The sequence below is a fragment of the Lactuca saligna genome, chromosome 2 (assembly GCF_052625555.1).
Source record: "Lactuca saligna cultivar CGN05327 chromosome 2, ASM5262555v1, whole genome shotgun sequence".
In the NCBI taxonomy this organism is placed as follows: domain Eukaryota; kingdom Viridiplantae; phylum Streptophyta; class Magnoliopsida; order Asterales; family Asteraceae; genus Lactuca; species Lactuca saligna.
In genome coordinates this window covers 168,716,760-168,738,064 of record NC_136418.1, presented here as the reverse complement: position 1 = coordinate 168,738,064, position 21,305 = coordinate 168,716,760, and the positions used below count along the sequence as shown (strand labels likewise).

The window sequence follows — 21,305 nt, the reverse complement described above, 5'->3', positions numbered from 1 at the left end:
ATGCTAGTGATAGTCTAGGGATCTTCAGGAATTTGCATGATAAAATTTCTTGATTATATGATGCATGATAGCCTGGGGTTCTTTATATGAAATTGACATCATTATTGTAGTTGCTTAGTATATGCATCATGGTTATACATAACTAAGATCCTACAACCTGAGAATGTTTGGTTTAGCCTTATTTCCTATTCTTGTTTGATGAAGAGCTTAGGGTAGGATCAGGTATTTAACTATCTATAGGGTCCAGGGTTATGTATGATTAGCATACACGAGTGTTGTTGGGTTGGTGGAAGTTTCATGGATGATTTGTGTTGGTCAGGCGGCCAGTTTCGTGATGCTTATTTTTCCTCTAGGGAGTGAGGATATAGTGTATGTGCATGCTAGTATGTATTGTTAAGGTTGTTGTGATGATCATCTGAGACAAATACGGGTAGGTGTGGAAGGTAGTATGGGCCCGTACTACTGAAAGCACATAACCCGTACGCGTAACCGGGAAGTCACAAACCCTGGGGCTTTGTTGGGAGTTGGTTCCCCTGGTATGATATGCTTGTTATCTTATATCTCCCCAGTTTATTTTTTGTATGGTGATGACGAGACAATTTGAGGCTGGATCCAGATCGGGATCGAGAGCTAGCAGTCAGGGTGGGCCAGCTGTGTTCGAGGACAAGATTAGGGAGATCCTTCAGGAGGAGGTTGTTGCTCACTTCTGAGCTTAGTTTCCAGAGATGTTTAGGTCTATTAAGACCGCCATGGCGGGGTACTTTGATGAGTGTTATGCTGCTTTGACTGAGGTTGTTGCTGATACAGCCACCACAGTCGTTGTCGCTATTGGGGTTGGTGTTGCGAGAGTTTTCTAGTATCGGGACTTCGATAATATAAAGCCCTCGGCATTTGATGGAGTTCGGGACATGATCATAGCCATGAGGTGGCTGTCTGACATTGAGGGGTGTTTCCTTACTTGCTCTTGCCCAGCTAACCAGAAGGTCAGGTACGCTCTGAACCTTCTGAGGTCCGGAGCGAAGGATTGGTGGAGACTTGTTACGGGATCATATTCAATTGAGCAGAGAGTTACTGTGTCTTGGGAGCAGTTTGAGGAGATTTTCCGTTCTAGATATGTGTCACTGGTGGAGCGTGAGAGGTTGGCCCAGGAGTATTTGGACCTAAGGAAGGGGACTGAGTCGGTAATGGAGATCACCAAGATTTTCACTGAGAGGGCCATGTTCTGTCATAAGTTTGCTTCTTCTTAGCAGGCTAAGATGACTCGTTACTTGAGCATGCTCGAGAGGGATATCAGGCAGTTTGTATCCACTAAGCGTTATGGTTTATTGATGGAGTTGCAAGAGGCCACCAGGCGGTGTTAGATTGAGATAGAGCTTCAGACGAGAGAGTAGAGACTGGCCCCGGTGCAGTCGCAGCCTACGCCGAATTAAGTCCCAGTGTCCCTTGCTTGCTGCCAAGCCGGCGTAGGCTGCGTCGCCAGCTACTTTGAGTATAACATATGGGAGTCAGGGCAAGGTGGATCCCCCGAGGGCTCGAGGTCGCGCTTTTCAGCTCACTACCGAGGAGGCCATGTCAACTCTAGATGTTATGACCGGTATGTATCTATTCATTATTATGTTAGTTATGTTTGTGTTATGCTTATATATATATATATATATATATATATATATATATATGCCTCTGGTAGGTACGTTCCTAGTGAACTCTTTGCCTGCTCTTGTGTTGTTTGACTTGAGTGCGAGTCGGTCTTTTGTATCTTGATCTTTTAATAGGGAGTTTGATATGCCTATTGGGAAGTTAGAGTGTCAATTGCGGGTTTCTATCGCCAACGAACACGGGTTTTTGCATCTGCGCAATATCAGGGTTGTGTATGCTTTTAAATTATATACAGTTAGGAGCTTATAGTCTTAGAATGATTGATTTGGCCTTATTTCCTGTTCCTTGTATGGTTGTGGTCCTAGGGTAGAATCTATTATTCAAAAATCTATTTGATCCTTTTCTGTGTATAATTTGCATGCATAAAGGCAACCTGTTGTGATTGGTTTGTTTTCTGGTTTGATATGGGTAGAGAAAATCCTAGGATAACCTAGGATTTGAATTATGTTATAACTTGTGGGATATGTTTTGTTCTGGGACGAATTAGACTATCAGGTAGAACCTTGGGAAAGGTACAGGTATATGTGAAAGGTAGTATTGGGCCCATACTACTGAAAGCACATGAGCATGGATTGCCCCAAGAAGGTAGTAAACCACACAGTGGGTCTTGTCGGATAGCGGGTTTAGGATGTTATGCATGTGGCCATCCGGGTCACTTGAGCATGGATTGCCCCAAGAAGGGCTTGATTTGTTGTCACTGAAACCAGACCTTCCATAAGCAGGACAATTATCCGAGGTTGCAAGGAAGGGGAGGATCAGTGGTGGTGCCTTCGCTCGCCACACTGAGGGTCATAGATGGCCTCCTTGCTAAGGCGGATGCTCCTGTGGTGAGGAGTCACGCATTTCAGTTGACCATCGAGGAGGCTCGGGCATTGCCAGACATTGTGGCTGGTACGTAAGCTATCTTCCTGCTCTATATTTATTTGCATTGCTTATGTATATATTATGCTTATGTATAAGGACCTTTTTGGTCAATGGTATGTCGGCTCACGTTCTATTCGATTTGGGTGCTACACGATCATTTGTATCTCTTGAGCTTAGCAAGAAGTTTCGGGATGCACCAGGGAATTTGGATTCCACGCGTGAGGTTGAGATTGCAAACAACCATACTGATGCGAGGGTGTTTCGGGACCGTGTCCTGAATGTGGTTGGGGAGAGGTTTCGTGTTGTTGATCTAGTCCCGATACCTTTATGAGGGCTGAAGATGATTGTCGGGATGAACTGGTTGGGGGCCAATAGGGCCATGATAGATTGTGAGCGCCAGTTAGTGATGGTTCGAACCCCAACTGGGGGAGAACTGGTTATTCATGGAGAGCAGGCCTCGCAGGGCCCACCCATTTGTTCATCTACGAGGGCTTGGAGACTCCTACATCAGGGTTGTTTGGGATTTCTGGCATATATCTCAGATACGAGGATTGCGACCCCGATGGATTTAGGCAGTGTACCAATTGTACAGGAGTTCCGGGATGTCTTTCCCGAGGAGTTACCTCGAGTGCCTCCAGAGAGGCAGGCGGAGTTTCGCATTGATTTGGTCCCCGGTGCCGTTCCGATAGCCAAGACACCATACCGGTTAGCTCCGCCTAACATTCAGGTGCTATCTACGCAGCTTCAGGAACTGCTAGACCGAGGGTTTATTCGTCCGAGCAGTTCCCCGTGGGGAGCTTCAATCCTGTTTGTGAAAAAGAAGGACGGGTCACACAGGATGTGTATTGATTATTGAGAGCTGGACAAACTAATGGTGAATAACCATTATCCGCTACCGAGGATCGATGATTTGTTCGATCAGTTGCAGGGTGCATCTTGGTTTTCCAAGATTTATATATGGTCGGGGTACCATCAGATGAGGATTCGAGATGAGGATATACCGAAAACAGCTTTCAGGACTCGGTACGACATTATGGGTTTGTGGTGATGCCATTCAAGCTCACCAATTCCCCAACAACGTTTATGGATCTCGTGAATAGAGTGTGTAGACCGATACTAGACCGGTTGGTGATCATTTTTTTTGATGATATCCTGGTCTACTCTAAGACCAAGGAGCAGCATGAGCAGCATCTGAGGGAGGTATTGGAGACATTGAGAATGGAAAGGATGTATGCAAAGCTCTCAAAGTGTGATTTCTGATTGCGGAAGGTGCAGTTCTTGGGCCACATCATCAACCAGGTGGGTATTTCGGTTGATGCGGCCAAGGTTGAGGCAGTGATGCGGTGGAAAGTAGCGAGGAACACATCCGAGATTTGTAGCTTATTGGATCTTGTTTTGGACCTACTTATGGTCATTTAGTCTCTTTTGGTTGGTCTTGATGATTTAAGACCGTTTTAGATGGTAAATCTTGTAGATCTAGATGTTTGGAGGGTTGCTTAAGCTTAAAGGTGCAAACTTTATGGTGTTTATGGTGTCATGCATGCATTAAGTGATTTATTAAGCTCTTTTGATCTCTAAGAGCCTCATTAAGCCATGCATATGTTGGAACTTTTCTCTACAAAATTACAATGTGGGACTTATCCTACATTGGTGGAAGAGAAAACTTTATCCCACTTTATAAGGCTTGTCCCACTCATTTATTCAAATGGATCAAGTAATGGGTTGAGGAAATTGGGTTTGGGTTGTGGTGTTGGACTAGTCAAATTGGGCTAGTAGTAGGCTTGCATTATTAAATATTAATGGTCAAAGATAGGGCCTTGGGCCTTGGGGCTCTTCTTGACTAAATAACATTTATATATATAATCTGAATTTAGTTACTCATTAATTAATTTTTATTTATTAATTATAAAACAAATTTTGTTAGATAAAAGATTAACTGCAGTTAGTTTTTTAGCAGTTAATTCCGGTTGGTGGTTTATAATCACCATTGCAAGCCTATAAATGGAGGATTTCTGATAGAATTTAAGAGGCTAATGAACCACAAACTCTTTCTCGGAAAAATCGTTCTTGATGTCAAAAGGGATCATGGTGAATTTTGACAGATTCAAGATCTGTTCTTGAATTGGTTGTTGTATCCTCAAGACATACCAATTCTAGGGAAATGTTTGTCTTAGGACACTACAAAAGCAGGCCTCAGTGTATACATATTCGTGATATATTTTCTGTGTAGTCAACATTCAAGTATGTTTTCTGTAATCTAATTCTTGTATATTACATATATTTGAATTTCGTTTGTGTTATTTCTATTGGTTTTGTTGATTGTATACTTCTGTCCTAACAATCTAAGACAGAAATCAAAGAGTGAAGAATGGATCAAAATTCCATCATCAAAATACATGTGGAAAATCCCGAGAAATTCAAAGAATCAGATTTTCGGAGATGGCAACAGAAGATGTTGTTCTATCTAACAACTCTTCATGTTTCGAATGTTCTCACTGATGATTCTCCCTCTCCTCCTACTGGTGTAAGCACTGTAGAAGGAACAACACCAGCCACTTCAGCCCAATTGGTAGAACATCAAAGGGCTGTGGAAACTTGGAACACAAATGAATATAATTGCAGAAATTATATTCTAAATGCTCTGGATGATTCCCTCTATGATATCTACTCTACCATCACTATTGCAAGAGAGATATGGGAATCACTGGAAAAGAAATATAAAACAGAAGTGACATGTTCCAAGAAATTCGTGATTGGAAAGTTCATGGATTTCAAGATGGTGTATACCAACTCAGTCCTTAAACAAGTGGAGGAAATTCAAGTCATTGCACATGATCTTGAAGTTGAAGGTATATGTATAAACTCTAACTTTCTTGTTGGTTCAATCATTGAAAAACTTCCTCCTTCTTGGAAGAATTTCAAACTATATCTTAAACACTTAACTGATGACATGAGTTTTGAGCAACTTGTGTTGAGAATTCGTGTGGAAGAAGATAACAGATTGAATGAGAAGGCAGATGCAAATTCCTTGGAACCCAGTGCAAACTTTGTAAGATAAGCAAGTTCTTCAAGGACAAAGAATAACAACAAGAAAGGAAAACAAGGCTCCAAAAACTCTTCTAAAGATGGCAAAAATCATGGCCCTAATAAGAAGAATTTCAAAAAGAATTCTGGTCCATGCTATGTTTGTGGCAAAACTGGACACAAGGCCAAATAATGCAGATTCTAGAGGGGTCAAGGAGGAAACAATGGAGGGAATCATGGAAACAATGGTGGCAATTCTGGTGGAGGAATTTATGATCAAGCCAACATGGTTGAATCACCAAATCAGTTTGTTGTTATGATTCAAACCAACATGGTTAGCAATTGTCTGGATTGGTGGATTGATACTGGAGCCACAATGCACTTTTGCAACTCCCGAACCATGTTTTCCACATACCATAAATTCTCGGATTCTGAACCAATGTTTATGGGGAATGGCTCTACTACAAAAGTTGAAGGAAACAGAAAAGTGAAGCTACAACTGACTTCTGAAAAAGAACTTGTTTTAAGTGATTTCTTGTATGTTCCTGAAATTACTAAGAATTTGATTTCTTGTCCTATTCTTAGTAACAAGGGATTCAAACTTGTATTTGAGTCTGATAAGTTTGTTCTCACCAAAGGTGGGATGTATGTTGGAAAGGGATACCTTAGTGAGGGTCTCTTCAAAGTCAGTGTCTTACCTTTATACTATGGTGTTGAAACACCAAACAATGAGTAACCAATGTTAATGCTAATGCAATAATGGGCACTACTAGCCCCTCTTCTATGTATATGCCCTTCAATTTTGTGGCATTCTCGATTGGGACATGTCAATTTTCGCTCTATTCGAAAAACTTGGCATGTTACCAAAATGTTCATTAGACAAAAACCTAAAATGTGAGGTTTGTGTAGAATCTAAATTTTCACAACATCCTCATAAATCAGTTGAAAAAACTAATGAAATACTTGGCTTAATCCACTCTGATTTATGTGACTTTAGAGCAACACCTACAAGAGGAGGAAAAAATTATTATATTTCTTTTATTGATGATTGCAGCAAGTATTGTTATATTTATTTGTTAAATACCAAGGATGATGCCTTGAATTGTTTTAAGAACTACAAGGCTGAAGTTGAAAATCAACTTGATAAAAAGATCAAAATTATGAGGTTTGATCGAGGAGGAGAATATGAATCCAAAGACTTTTCTGAATTTTGTTCTTTAAATGGTATTATACATCAAACAACTGCTCCATATACTCCACAACAAAATGGAGTTGCTGAAAGAAAGAATAGAACATTGAAAAACATGATAAACTCAATGTTAATAACTTCTGGAGCACCCCCATAATTTGTAGGGAGAAGCATGTATTGCAGCAAATTAAACTCAATACTTAATAGAATTCCTCATAAAAAGAGTGACAAATCACACTATCATATGTGGAAAGGGAGATTACCCTCTTACAAAATGATGAAAGTGTGGGGTTGCCTGACTAAGGTACAAGTACCTCTTCCAAAGAGGACCAAACTTGGACTAAAAACCATAGATTACATCTATCTTGTCCCTGCCATGAATAGTGTAGCCTATAGGTTTCTTGTGTATAAATCACATGTTGATCAGATCCATAACCAAACCATCATGGAATCAGTAGAGGTTGAATTATTTGAAAATATTTTTCCTTTTAAGGATAAAGGGAAAGAGGTTACCTGCTCTAGGAAAACACCTCTAGACGATGGATTGAATGATACCATTCCAGACAAAAGTTTACAATCAAATGAAGAGAATTCTTCAAAGGTTCAAGAAGAGAACTTAGAACCTAGAAGAAGCAAACGGGGCAAAATAGCCAAAGATTTTGGACCTGATTACATGACCTATGTAGTGAATAAAGAACCATAAACTTATAAGGATTCTATGGATTCTTCTGAAGCTCCCTTTTGGAAAGAATCATTCAAAAGTGAGATTGGCTCCATTATGTAGAATAACACTTGGAAATTGGTAGATTTGCCACCTGGGAAAAAACCAGTTGGGTACAAATGGATATTCAAGAAGAAGTTTAGACCTGATGGTACCATTGAGAAGTGCAAAGCTTGTTTAGTAGCGAAAGGGTATCTTTAAAAGGAGGTTCAAGACTTCTTTGACACATATTCACCCGTTACAAGAATTACATCAATTCGCACATTAGTAGCAATTTCAGTCGTTCACAATTTGGAAATACACCAAATGGATGTGAAAATTGCCTTATTGTATGGTGAACTAGATGAAGAGATATATATGAATCAACCTGAAGGGTTTGTGGTTAAAGGTCAAGAAAACAAAGTTTGTAAGTTAGTTAGATCACTTGATGGAATAAAACAGGCTCCAAAGCAATGGCATGAAAAGTTTGACAACACATTACTTTCTAATGGATTTAGAATTAAGGAATGTGATAAATGTGTTTATGTCAAACAATACAAGAATGCTTGTGTCATCATATGCTTGTATGTGGATGATATGCTGATAATAGTTACTAATTTGGATGTGATCAACCAAACCAAAAAATGCTACACTCCTCCTTTTCCATGCAGGACTTGGGAGTAGTAGATGTGATCCTTGGTGTAAGAGTTCAAAGAAGACCAGATGGTTATACTCTTACTCAGTCTCATTATATTGAGAGTGCACTCAAGAAATTTGGACACTATGATGACAAGCCGGTAGTCACCCCCTTTGATCCTTCAAGTCATCTTAAGAAGAATAAAGGTGATATTGTAGCTCAGTTAGCATATACTCAAGTTCTTGGTAGCTTAATGTATATTATGAATTGTACTAGATCAGACTTGGCTTATAGTGTAAGTAGATTGAGCTGCTATTCCCACAATCCTGGGAAAGATCATTGGTATGCATTAGTGAGAGTGCTTAGATATTTATAGCATACAATGAATTATGGGTTGCATTACACGAGATATCCTCCTGTTCTTGAAGAGTATTGTGATGCAAATTGGATTTCTGATACTTCTGAGGCAAAATCCACAAGTGGATATGTGTTAACTCTTGGTGGAGCTGCTATCTCTTGGAAATCATCTAAGCAAACTGTGAATACTCGTTCTACAATGGAAGCAGAGTTTGTCGCCTTAGATAAAGCTACTGAAGAAGCAGAATGGCTTAAAAGCTTCCTAGAAGGTATTCCTTTGTGGCCTCAACCTGTTACTACCATTAACATACATTGTGATAATATGGTTGCTCTTACTAGAGCACAAAGTCAGATACACAATGGCAAGTCGAGACACATTAGGCACATACATATTACAATAAGAGACTTGTTAAAGAATGGAATCATTTCCATTAGCTACATAAAGTCAAAGGAAAATATAGTTGATCCCTTGACAAACGGCCTTAGTAGAGAGCAAGTTCTCTTCACATCGAGGGGAATGGACTTAAAGCCAACACAATGAGTCACCACCTGGCGGAAACCTAACCTAGCAACATTGGAGATCCCATGGTCTAGGTTCAATAGGAAAACTAGTTAGGGAAGACTCAAGGAATCACCAACACAAAGGTATGCTCACTCCTATGATATTTATTTGTGTTTTTTCATTGATGATATAGGGAAGAATTCTTTATTCTTTATAATTCTAATAACTTTTATAGTGGAATATTACGGATTGTTCCAGATTAGAATTACCTATGTGAGATGGATGTGAGGTCGCATATTTGAGAGCTGATATGGCTAAGCTCTCTAAAAGTCTCATGAAGAAAGGATTGTTCACGATCGAAATGAACACAACGGTAATAAATGATCTATGCTTTGATATGATATGTGTGATACTTCTTGTTTTTTATTCTACTATAAAAAGTGGTTAGCTCAAGACTCTAGTTCACTACCCACAAAGTAGATCCAAGTAGTACTCACTATGAAAGGTTCAAGTTTTACAACACCTATTCAGATGCATGTCATATCTTACTTCCCTTATTTGAATATCAAAGTTCATTTATTTTCTATTCAAATGTAGGGTATTCTTGGAGTTTGAATAGAAAATGTGGGGTATTGTTGGAACTTTGTTCTACAAAATTACAATATGGGACTTATCCCACATTGGTGGAAGAGAAAACTTTATAAGGCATGTCCCACTCATTTATTCAAATGGATCAATTAATGGGTTAAGTAAATTGGGTTTGGGTTGTGGTGTTGGACTAGTCTAATTAGGCTAGTAGTAGGCTTGGATTATTAAATATTAATGGTCAAAGATATGGCCTTGGGCCTTGGGGCTCTTCTTGACTAAATAATATTTATATATATAATCTGAATTTAGTTACTCATTAATTAATTTTTATTTATTAATTATAAAACAAATTTTGTTAGATATAAGATTAATTGCAGTTAGTTTTTTAGCAGTTAATTTCGGTTGGTGGTTTATAATCACCATTGCAAGCCTATAAATGGAGGATTTCTAACAGAATTTAAGAGGCTAATGAACCACAAACTCTTTCTCTGAAAAATCGTTCTTGATGTCAAAAGGGATCATGGTGAATTTCGATAGATTCAAGATCTTTTATTGAATTGGTTGTTGTATCCTCAAGACAGGCCCATTCCAGGGAAAATTCTATCTTAGGACACTACAAAAGCAGACCTCAATCTATACATATTCGTGATATATTTTCTATGTAGTCAACATTCAAGTATGTTTTATGTAATCTAATTCTTGTATATTACATATATTTGAATTTTGTTTGTGTTATTTCTATTGATTTTGTTGATTGTATACTTATGTCCTAACAACATACACGTAAAGTTCGCAACTTTACGTGATAAAACATCTTAAGGAAGTCAGATCTCAGTTTGGATTGAGGTCTTAATCAATTAAGAGCTGAAAAATGGAAGTTGGACAAATGGGGGAGTACGTTTGGCGTACAAGTAGTTACACTTAGTGTATAAGCCCTAAAGCGAGTATGATGCACATACGTGCTGAGTACACCCCGCGTACTCAGCAAAATGGGCTTCGGACGTTTGGGGCTTTCGGTTTGGGTCATGTTTGGACTTAGATGTAAGGGCCTTGTTGAGTCATCAGGTTTTTGGGTTGATGCTTGTATTGGGTTTGCTTTGAAAAGTCCCGTGAATGTGATTTGGGCCCAATTTGGAAAATTGGGCCATAATTGGGCTTGAGGTGATTATTTTTGAATTTGGGCTTTTGGACAATTGGATTGGTCCAAGTTAGGTAAATGGTAAAAAAAAAATCTCTTTTAACATGTTTAGACTCTTTGTGTGAGTTGGGATCCAATTATTGATTGGATTGTTATTTTATGATTGATAGCGCGTGGATTTTAGCAGGCCAGCAGCCAGAGATTCTTTTTGTGAGATTCGGAAATACGATGTGATTTCCTCATTGTGTTTCGCGGGTTGAAGGCACTAATGCTGGCCCATGGTTTTTTATGTTAGGATGTTGGATGTCTTCCTGACACTTGCATGTATTATGTGCTCATTTGCTTACCGAGCGGCGCCCGATGTCGTGTGTTGCCCGATGACCATTCGATATGTTATGCATCTTTGTGATTATTTATTGTGTTATGTGTTTTTATGTTTATATGTTTTATATGTATACCAGGTGGGGCCTGATGACTAACATATATGTATATCAAGCGGGGCTTGAGGTCGGGCGGGGCCCGCGGACGAGCGGGGCCTATTATGTGTTTATTATGTATGGTATGTGGTATCTTAGGGAACTCACTAAGCTTTATGCTTACGGTTTTTAGTTTATGTTATATGTACTTCCAGTTCCAATGGAAAGAGTTCGGGATGATTGCAGAGCACACTCCACTCGTTTCTACATCTTTGTGAGTTACTCTGATATTGATGATGTATCGATACATTTGATAATCTTGGTTTTATAACAATGTTTTGGGTTGTTGTTTTTATTAATCTAAAAATGAAAATTTTTTGGATCTTATTTTTGGGATGTTACAAGTATACATTTGAATTGTTGAGAAATCTAGACTATTAATTACTCATAAGAGATAATAAACTAAGACTTAGAGATAATTAAACCAATGTCATATCAAAGGAAAAGGCAAGTGCTGAAGCGAAGCGTTGTCCAACTTTCTAGTCATCCACTTTAAGAAGTTAGTGTATAGTACTTTCATCTTATATATATATATATATATATATATATATATATATATATATATATATATATATATATATATATATATATATATATATATGAAGTATTTAAGATAATTACATGTTATATGTGCCTATTATCTATGTTCCTAATATCCATGTTAGATGAACGATTTATATATGTTTTATTTGATTTAAACTGTATATGTATTTTTTTTATACCTATAATTATATATTGGGTAAAAGATGGGTAGATAAAAGATGATATAGATGATAAGAGATAAAAGATGAATAGATGATGAAAGGCCTTGACTTAAATATGATATAGTCATATAGCGGAGTATAGATGACAATTATAATGGACTATTCTAGACAGTACAGTGGAACGTTGTGACATCCCCAATTTCACGGCCAGAAAAATCTGATTTGTTTATGCTTTGTTTTTAAAACCAGAGTAATCTTTTACTAGAAAACAGTTGCAGAATTTTTTCCCAAAACAAAATATGATAAGAATTTATCAAAGCATTTCTTTAAAGAAATGTATTTTCATTATATAACAAAATCTCGGGATGTCATGTTCAATACAAACCAAAAGCATAAACATAACAAAATAGACCTTACAACAGTTATTCATAACTACTGGCCTATAATCCAAAATCTCCCGTTATATCAGCCAACTTATGCTCTCGTGCCATAACATGTAATACAAAGAAAACTGAGTGGGTCAGGCTTGGGAGCCTAGTGAGCATATAGGGTTTTCATACCACAATGTTATATCATATATATATATATATATATATATATATATATATATATATATTAGAACTCACAAACTTATATAATTTCACCATATAAAAGCAACTCTTATCCCACCCCATGGATCCTCACAACGACACGATCTAAACTCTCGTATCTAAAACCTCCCTCTTTACCCTATCCCTACTCACGGATCTACTCTCTTCACCTAATCCATACTCTCAGAATCTAAAACTAATCTCCTCACTTGATCCATACTCCCGGATCTAAAACTAATCTATTCACCTGATCCATACTCCCGGAATCTAAAACTAATCTCTTCACCTGATCCATACTCCCAGATCTAAACCTAATCTCTTCACCTGATCCATACTCCCAGAATCTAAAACTAATCTCTTCACCTGATCCATACTCTCGGAAACTAAAACTAATCTCTTCACCTGATCCATACTCCCGGATCTAAAACTAATCTCTTCATCTGATCCATACTCCCGGAATCTAAAACTACTCTCTTCACCTGATCCATACTCCCTGATCTAAAACTAATCTCTTCACTTAATCAATACTCCCAGATCTAAAACTAATCTCCTGATCTGATCCACACTCCCGGATCAATAACTGTGCCTAATCCATACTCCCAGACTAGGGGTAATTAACTTAGTCTTAATCCATACTCCCGGACCAATAACAAGATTATCAATTTACCTGATCCATACTCACGGATCTAAAACTAACCTCCTGATCTCATTGTCCAAATCATCTTTTATCACACACCAGCTATCTCATCTACCCACGTTCTACCTAACATATTTGTTTATATAGAATACATATTCAATTTAACTCATTTAAAAACTATATAAAACATCCATTCCACACTCATCTCAACTAAACAACAATATACAAACACATAGCACGTATTTCTTAGCAAATACTTCATTTTATGTGTTAAAAGAAAGTAACTACACACTCACCCAAAACATGTACTTAATACATTCAGACAATACTTGTATTAAAATCGTGTTAATGAAAGGGACTATACAATCACTTGATAAGACGATTATCGGACAACACTACGGCTCTTCAAGTAGAAATTCTTCGGTGAAACCGAGATATCTTCACACACCGGACTTCTCGCGGGTAGAGCTTCGGCTCGAAATATCTTTTCTTCTCTGGATCTTCTGAGCATCAGGACTCACTTCGGGTCTCGGGGACGATATTGGGGCTTCGGGGGTACTTCAAGAGGGCTAGAGAGGGTATCAGGAGTGAGAGAGTAAGGGAAATAGCAACCATGGCCGGCTGCCCTTCGCTTTCTATTTATAGGGCCATTTTTCTGGATTCGCATCGTAAATCTCAAATGTTCACATCGTGAGTTCAGTAGTCATCAGGTGCGTCATCGCAAATTGCGTCTGTTGGGCTCCAGAAGTAATCAATATTGAGTTCACGTCGTGAACTCTGACATAGCTTTGGGGTTCGCGTCCTGAACTTTAGAAATTCATAACTTTTGCATACGAGCTCCGTATTCGACGTTCTTTATATACACGCGTAGGTGAGATTATGCTCTACAACTCTCATTTAGACTCTGTTGGTTAATTTTGACTTTATTTTTAATATATTAATAATATATTATTGTTAGTAGGCCGCGACAGGAAAACTCTGTTAGAAATTCATACATCCTTCATCTGACGTCCGTTTTCGACTGTCTTTAACCATTGCACTACTATCAACGAGATCTTTGATGCTTGTTTAGATTGTTTCGGCTAGAACTCACTCGATCTCAAAGTCAAACTTCGGGTTGCATAATACTAAGCTGAAACTTAGAAAAATCATAACTTCCTCATACGAAGTCAGATTTGGATGTTCTTTTAATGCACGCTCCCGGTTTAACGTATTCTACGACTTTCGTTTAGATCGCTAAGGCTAAATATCGCTCTATCGTAAATTCACTATTTATGTCGTGATGTATCGTGTCGGTTCTATCGCCAAACTTCGACATGTCATAACTTCTTCGTTATAATTCGGATTTCAACATTTTTTATATGTACGAAATCATTGTAACATATACTACAACTTAGTTAAGACTAATCCTCCTAAATAATCTTATATCAAAAAGCCATTTTTGATGTTCCTTGTCTCTAAATTAACTAGCCCTGATCTACGGGCGTTACAAACGCTAGCAGGCTCGCAACCTATAAGTGTTTTTGAACTAAGTGTTCACCAAGTGTACTCCATCCCCCCACGGTTGCCTTATTGAAATATAGTGTTAAGGTATCCCCTAAGCAATAATGTATATCCCAAAGATGATTCCTTAGGATAGGCCCCCCAAATTAGATGCTTTGGGGACAGAAAGTAAGGATAACGGGAATGGGTAATCGAGTTGAAATTTTTGATGAAAAGAATATAATTATTGTGGGTTAAAAACTCTATGTGATCAGCAGGCTCCCAGGACTAACCCACTCTGTTTCTTGCAGTATAGGTAGTGGTACGAGAGCAAAGGTTGATGATTGATGAGAGATTTATGGATTATAAGCCAGTAGAATAACATATGTTTGTAAGGATTGTATTATATCTGTTAATGCTTATGTAATGTATTTACGATGACATCCTAATGTTTTTAATATAATAAAATACATTTATTCGGAAATGTTTTGATAATATCACTATCCTGTTTTTTGGAACAAATTCCGAAATATTATTCTTTAAAAATGATACTCTGATTTTAATTAATCATAAATAAATCGGTCTTTTCTGGCCGTGAAATTGGGGATGTCACCAATTTTATGCAGTAATAAATTTGTTGCCCTAGGCCTAAGCATAAATAAATCTATCTTTTCTGGCTGTGAGATTCGGGATGTTACTTATGACATCTATCATCTAGGAGGTTGACATACAACCATGTTACAACAACTGACTGAATTGTCACATTTAATGACCTTTAATTACATTACGCAAATGATTTATAATAAACTAGACTCTTGTCACTCCGAGTTAAACACTAAACATAGAAGGCACATTCCTTCATGTTCTAATGTAACGACCAAAAATTTCAACAAAATTTAAACTTTTCAAAAACAACCCATTTTAATAATATTATTACAAAAAGGTTTTCAATACATTTATTATCAGAGTATTCCCAGAACCATGTCATAAAACCTAAACACGAGGAGCGGTACGATCACGCCTTCGCCTTGCCACGGTCTCCTGAAGAACCTGAAAAACATTAAACCACAACTGTAAGCCCGAAAGCTTAGTGAAATACCCCCAAAATACCAACCACATATACCATACACGTATAACATGTCATATCATAACCGATCACAGAACAACCATGCATATCGGGTCTACTATGTGACTGGTCCACCGTATCGGGCCTTCAGTCCACCGGGTCCACCCTCCGAGTCTAATCATGTCCCTCGAGTCTGCAGTGTGGTTGGTCCGCCCGCACCGACCTTCAATCCACCTGGTCCACTCTCTGAGTCTACAGTATGACTGGTCCGCCCGCATCGAGCCTTCAGTCGGCCTGGTCCACTCTCCGAGCCTCGGCATGTCTGGTCCGTCCTTGTGGGGCCTACAGCCTATCCAGACCGCTCGTTGGACCTTCGGAACAACCGGTCCGCCCTGGGTATCTTGGCCTACAACACAAAGCAGGACTCACCTCAACCCAACTCCAGTCCAAACAACCATGTGCACATAAACATACAATCATATAATAATTCGCAGTCAACAAGTCGATCGAACAGATCACATAACATATCATCATCCTAACCAGGATACCGACCTAACCGTCACTAGCATAGCATCACCCTACATATAAGGATATCGATCTTAACCAGATCTCTAACATATATCATCCTAGCTACCAGAATGCAAACATATCAAAGCAATAACATAACAACAAATACCCGGATCTCAATCCGATAAAGGGCCGGCCTTGGTGTCTTAGACCCTGTTGATATAGTGAGGATAACTCACCTCGCGATTTCCGATACTCTGAACTGAAGAAGCAGATTCTCGAATTACCAACTCACCGCAAATCCCGAACTATCCAACATAGCACAAATACACATTAGGTCAAGCATACATCCACTTATCGGGCCAAGGCCAAAGTCCAAATCTTATACAAAGTCCAATATTGGCCTAATTTACCAAATTGGGCCCACCTCACCAAATGGGCCTAGATCCAAGGTCCATAACAATAATTGGGCCCAAAATACTATATCCATAATTTCCAGACATGGCCCATAAACCAACAACCCACAAATGGCCCAAACTCTAAGGCCCAACATCAAAGTCCAATCAGGGGGAGTACGCTGGGCGTACCCTCCTTGGTACGCGGGGCGTACTTGTTGATTCGCAACTGAGGATCGGGGCACTGACCCGCTACGCGGCGCGTAACCCTGCCATTTATTAAGTCCTTATAACTTCTTATTGGCTTAAGCTCTTAAGCCAAAACTTCAGATCCCTAGGCCAAGTATGCCTAAGATTCATAAAATCTCAAACTTTATCACTTGGGACGTCCAAAAGCTCTTAATCCAAGGTCTTAATCCATCAAGACCTATATTTCTCACACATGGAACAACTACAGCCCTTGGGACCTTATTTTTCTCACTCAAGACCTCTCCAAAGGTCTGAAAGGACAGATAATCTCGGCCAACACAAAGCATGAATCAAGATGAGGGCTTTTGGGAAAAGAAAGATGCTAAATCTTCACAACACTTAGATCTATGCAAAATAATTGACAAGCAAGGAGCTTTATACCTCAAATAAGCTCCAAAGGATGATATCCCTCCAGATCTACAAGCTTCAATCGTTCCTCTCCTTCTTTGACAACTTCTCCTTTCTTCTTCTAGCTTCTCTTTTGCCTAAATGAGCTTTCCAAGTCCAAACACACCCAACAATGGAGGGAATACGGGTTTCTAGGGTTTTTGAGGTTAAGGGTGAGCTTATGGAGGCTAGGGTATGAACCAACATGTTCCTTATATAGTGGCTGACCCTAAAATTAGGGTTTGGGGTTTCTGAGAGTACGCTGGGCGTCCTCACCTTCCCCCCCCCCCCCCCCCCCCCGCATCTCTCCCCTCACTGTGCTGGGCGTACCCAACCAATCTTCAAGCATGCATGGAACCTTTTCCACTTTTCCATTAAGAGCTATAATCAATTATCATCTTCAAAACACCGCAACTCCTCTACTCTAAACCCGCTCCCAATAGATTTTACATTCACACGAGGGTGGCGAGAAGCCCTATGCTTCTAACAAAATACACCAGTCTGAAACCTTCTCGAATAAAGCCCATTTCCCATAAAAGGACCAACACTCCCCTTTCTCTTAAATCTCAGGGACTCATAATTAAATACTTTAAGAACGGGGCGTTACATCTAATTTGGTATAACCATATCATGGTAGGTAGCAACTCTAGTTGCTAGTTGCTATGCCCCAACAAGGCTTGCAATTCTTCTGTTGATCATCTTGTCTCCATCTTAGATCTTACAACTAAAGTCGGTACTATATCAAACGAGGTTCTCAAAACTTACTTATGCGAATCTTATGCTCCGGATAGTATATGCCTCTACTACCTTTCAAACAAATTCATACTTATCCTAAAAATTATCTTGCACTATCCAAATCATTTCTGCTAAACATATGTATGTGTCCCATGAGCACATAAATAGGTTTTCCTAGACTCCAATAGGACTTTGCATCTTTACCAATGTCCTATCTTACGAATATATGACATATATATATATATATATATATATATATATATATATATATATATATATATATATATAAGCTAGTTAGAAGTTAGAACCAACCTCTTGTCTAAAACAAATAAAAGGAATACTAAACAAACTAAAAAAATATATCTAGAAATCATTAACCATATAATTGTGCGAACAACACTTTAACAATAACAAAAAAATCGTAGCACAAACAACTAAAATGTGGCAATAGAATACTCGCCGATGTTTCTATACTTACATATTGTTTCTTGGGAAAATGACTTAAAAGCCCAACGAAGTTTCCAAACCATTCAAAAAACCATAATTATGTTTTGTCTGTTCAAAAAAACTCAACAAACTTAACATTTTGTCTAAAAAGTCCAACAAAGTTCCAAACCGTTCAGAAAATTCCAATTTTGTTTTGTTTAACTTCGTTGGGTTTCTTTTGAACAGTCAAAACATGATTGGAGTATTTTAAACGTTTTGGAAACTTCGTTGGTCTAACAAGTCATTTTTCTAATACGGTAATAAGTCACGTCATCTGTTTCTCTTATTTGACTTTCAGGAAAGTGTAACTTAATTGGGCTTTTTAGACAAAATGTTAAGTTTGTTGGGTTTTTTTGAACAGACAAAACATGATTGAGGTTTTTTGAACGGTTTGGAAACTTCGTTGGGCTTTTAAGTCATTTTCCCTTGTTTCTTTGTCAATTTATGGATCAACATTTGATAACTTTATTTCCATCATATATTGTGCATTTTCACTTTTTTGTTATGTAGTTCATTGTAAATATATATTCTTGCATCTTATGAGTAAAAACGTTTATGAAACGTGGCAGTATCATGGCCACTTATATTTTTATCGGAGTAACGTTAGATGATTGGTTGGGTTTGCAAAAAGTACTCCTACTCTTGAATATGATTGGACAATGGGATCCAGATGGCATAAAGATAGAGGTGAATTGAATTAATGTGGCCGAAATTGAAATGGACGGTGGTGGGTGAGAGTGACAGCCTGCTACCCTACTATGCATCATCGTCGTTATGTTATTAATTGATGTTGTAATTTGTTTTCATTATTCAAACACTTCATTTTATTATAATTTAATATTTATTTAAATCTTAAAACTATAAAAATGTTATAAATTAATTTATTTGAAATAAATTATTGATAAGTTTATAAATTAAAAACTAAATTATAAGTTAATGGTATGTAGATTATTTTGTCAAATAGGATCTAAAAATCATAAATTAAACCAATAAAATTCAATTATATCATCTCTATATGTGGTATATAACCTATAGAATTTACCCAAAAAGCTTTTGTTTACAACGCCTTGCTAATATTATTTTTCAAAGCTTTTGTTACAACACTTTGTTTATCTTATATCAAACAGATGCATATAATTTTTAACAATATATCTCGTTCATTAAATTAATGTTGATAATTATAAATGTAATAGTCGGCGACTAAAACAAAAAGAAATATTATCTTACTACCTTGTTCCAGATTCTTCTACATTGCCACATTATATAAATACCACTTACCACTTCACTCATCATCATCCTCTTTCTTAAACACACAAACACACCAAACATACACACAGCTTTCGGAAATGGGCAAAGACGTTGAAGCTGGTGGTCATGACTACAGTGCAAAAGATTACGAAGACCCTCCACCGGCTGCCTTTATTGACGCAGAGGAACTCACGAAATGGTCTTTTTACAGAGCCATCATTGCTGAGTTCATCGCCACCCTCTTGTTCCTTTACATCACCGTCTTGACTGTCATCGGCTACAAGTCTCAGACCGATCCCGCCCACAGCTCCGATCAGTGCGGTGGCGTAGGAATACTAGGCATCGCTTGGGCATTTGGTGGCATGATCTTTGTCCTCGTTTACTGCACCGCCGGCATCTCCGGTAACTTTTCTTTCCTATGATCAATCAATTAGTTTCCTTACGTACTTTGATAAGTAGTTGATGGATTTAATTTGACGATGGTTTGATCAAATTTTCAGGAGGACACATTAACCCTGCGGTTACGTTTGGGTTGTTCTTGGCTAGGAAGGTGACACTCCCGAGGGCAGTGATGTACATCATTGCGCAATGCTTGGGGGCTATCTGCGGTTGTGGTCTTGTTAAAGCTTTCCAGAAGACTTACTATAATACTTATGGTGGTGGCGCCAACGAGCTCGCCGACGGCTACAGTAAAGGCACCGGCTTGGGTGCTGAGATCATCGGGACATTTGTCCTTGTGTACACCGTCTTCTCCGCCACTGATCCCAAGAGAAATGCACGCGATTCCCATGTCCCTGTAAGTACTTACTCTGCAATATCAGAACTTGTTTAGGTTATATCCATTCAATACTCTCTTTTGACATTGTTTTTTGGATGAATTAATGAAAGGTGTTGGCACCTCTTCCTATTGGATTTGCTGTGTTCATGGTTCACTTGGCAACAATCCCAATCACCGGCACCGGAATCAACCCCGCTCGTAGTTTTGGCGCTGCCGTCATGTATGGAAAAGATAAGGCGTGGGATGATCAAGTAAGTTATAATCATATTCATATTATTCATCGTTTAAGGTCTTTAATTTGGAGCTTCTTGATAATTCATATTTACTCACGGATTGAGGGGTGTGTTGTGTGTACAGTGGATATTCTGGGTGGGGCCAATGATCGGAGCTGCCATCGCCGCCTTCTACCACCAGTTTGTGTTGAGAGCAGCGGCTGTAAAAGCTCTTGGATCCTTCAGGAGCAATGCATAGGGAAACAGAATGAAGTTTGCAATATTTCCAAGAAATTGTAAAAATTGGCTGTTTTTTTTGGTTGTTGTTGTTTTTGTTTTGGTATTTAGGGCACATATTTTTGCAATGTGCCCAATAAAGTCTATTGACTATGGTTTTCTGTACATTTAGGCCCTTTTGTTTTGATGTAATTGTTCAAAGGGTTTATTTGCAACCCAAATGCGAACATACCAAGCAAGGGGTTTTGTCATCGACTTTCATCTCTTTTGTGTCCTAAGGTTACTTTGATTTTTTCTATTTTAATTATATTTTCTAAAATTGCATTATTTTTTTTAGGAAAAATTATATGTTGAAAAGAAATTATATATCGACATTGACTGTTATAAAATACATGACATGTAAACAGAATTTTTTTTCAGTTTTGGTATGCAATAAAAAAGCTTTGTAATGCACAAAAAAA

The 21,305-nt window shown here is 38.2% G+C and overlaps 2 protein-coding genes across 2 annotated transcripts; both read left to right on the top strand.

Annotated features, from left to right (window-relative positions):
• The first annotated feature begins 4,888 nt into the window (after nt 1-4,888).
• Nucleotides 4,889-5,578, top strand: LOC145030359 (uncharacterized). The gene has a single exon (XM_078978736.1). The coding sequence runs from the start codon at nt 4,889-4,891 to the stop codon at nt 5,576-5,578; it is 690 nt and encodes a 229-aa protein (XP_078834862.1).
• Nucleotides 5,579-19,645: 14,067 nt separating this feature from the next.
• Nucleotides 19,646-21,105, top strand: LOC145032688 (aquaporin PIP2-4-like). The gene is made up of 4 exons (XM_078981580.1): nt 19,646-20,019; nt 20,118-20,413; nt 20,506-20,646; nt 20,753-21,105. The coding sequence occupies exons 1-4, from the start codon at nt 19,716-19,718 to the stop codon at nt 20,864-20,866; spliced, it is 855 nt and encodes a 284-aa protein (XP_078837706.1). The 5' UTR covers nt 19,646-19,715; the 3' UTR covers nt 20,867-21,105.
• Nucleotides 21,106-21,305: the final 200 nt, after the last annotated feature.

What these genes read in the sequence shown, in the direction of transcription:
- LOC145030359 (XM_078978736.1), top strand. Translation starts at nt 4,889, where the DNA reads ATGGATCAAAATTCCATCATCAAAATACATGTGGAAAATCCCGAGAAA.
- LOC145032688 (XM_078981580.1), top strand. Translation starts at nt 19,716, where the DNA reads ATGGGCAAAGACGTTGAAGCTGGTGGTCATGACTACAGTGCAAAAGAT. An exon ending in CTGCACCGCCGGCATCTCCG is followed by an intron (nt 20,020 to 20,117) that starts GTAACTTTTCTT and finishes TCAAATTTTCAG; the next exon opens with GAGGACACATTAACCCTGCG. An exon ending in ATAAGGCGTGGGATGATCAA is followed by an intron (nt 20,647 to 20,752) that starts GTAAGTTATAAT and finishes TTGTGTGTACAG; the next exon opens with TGGATATTCTGGGTGGGGCC.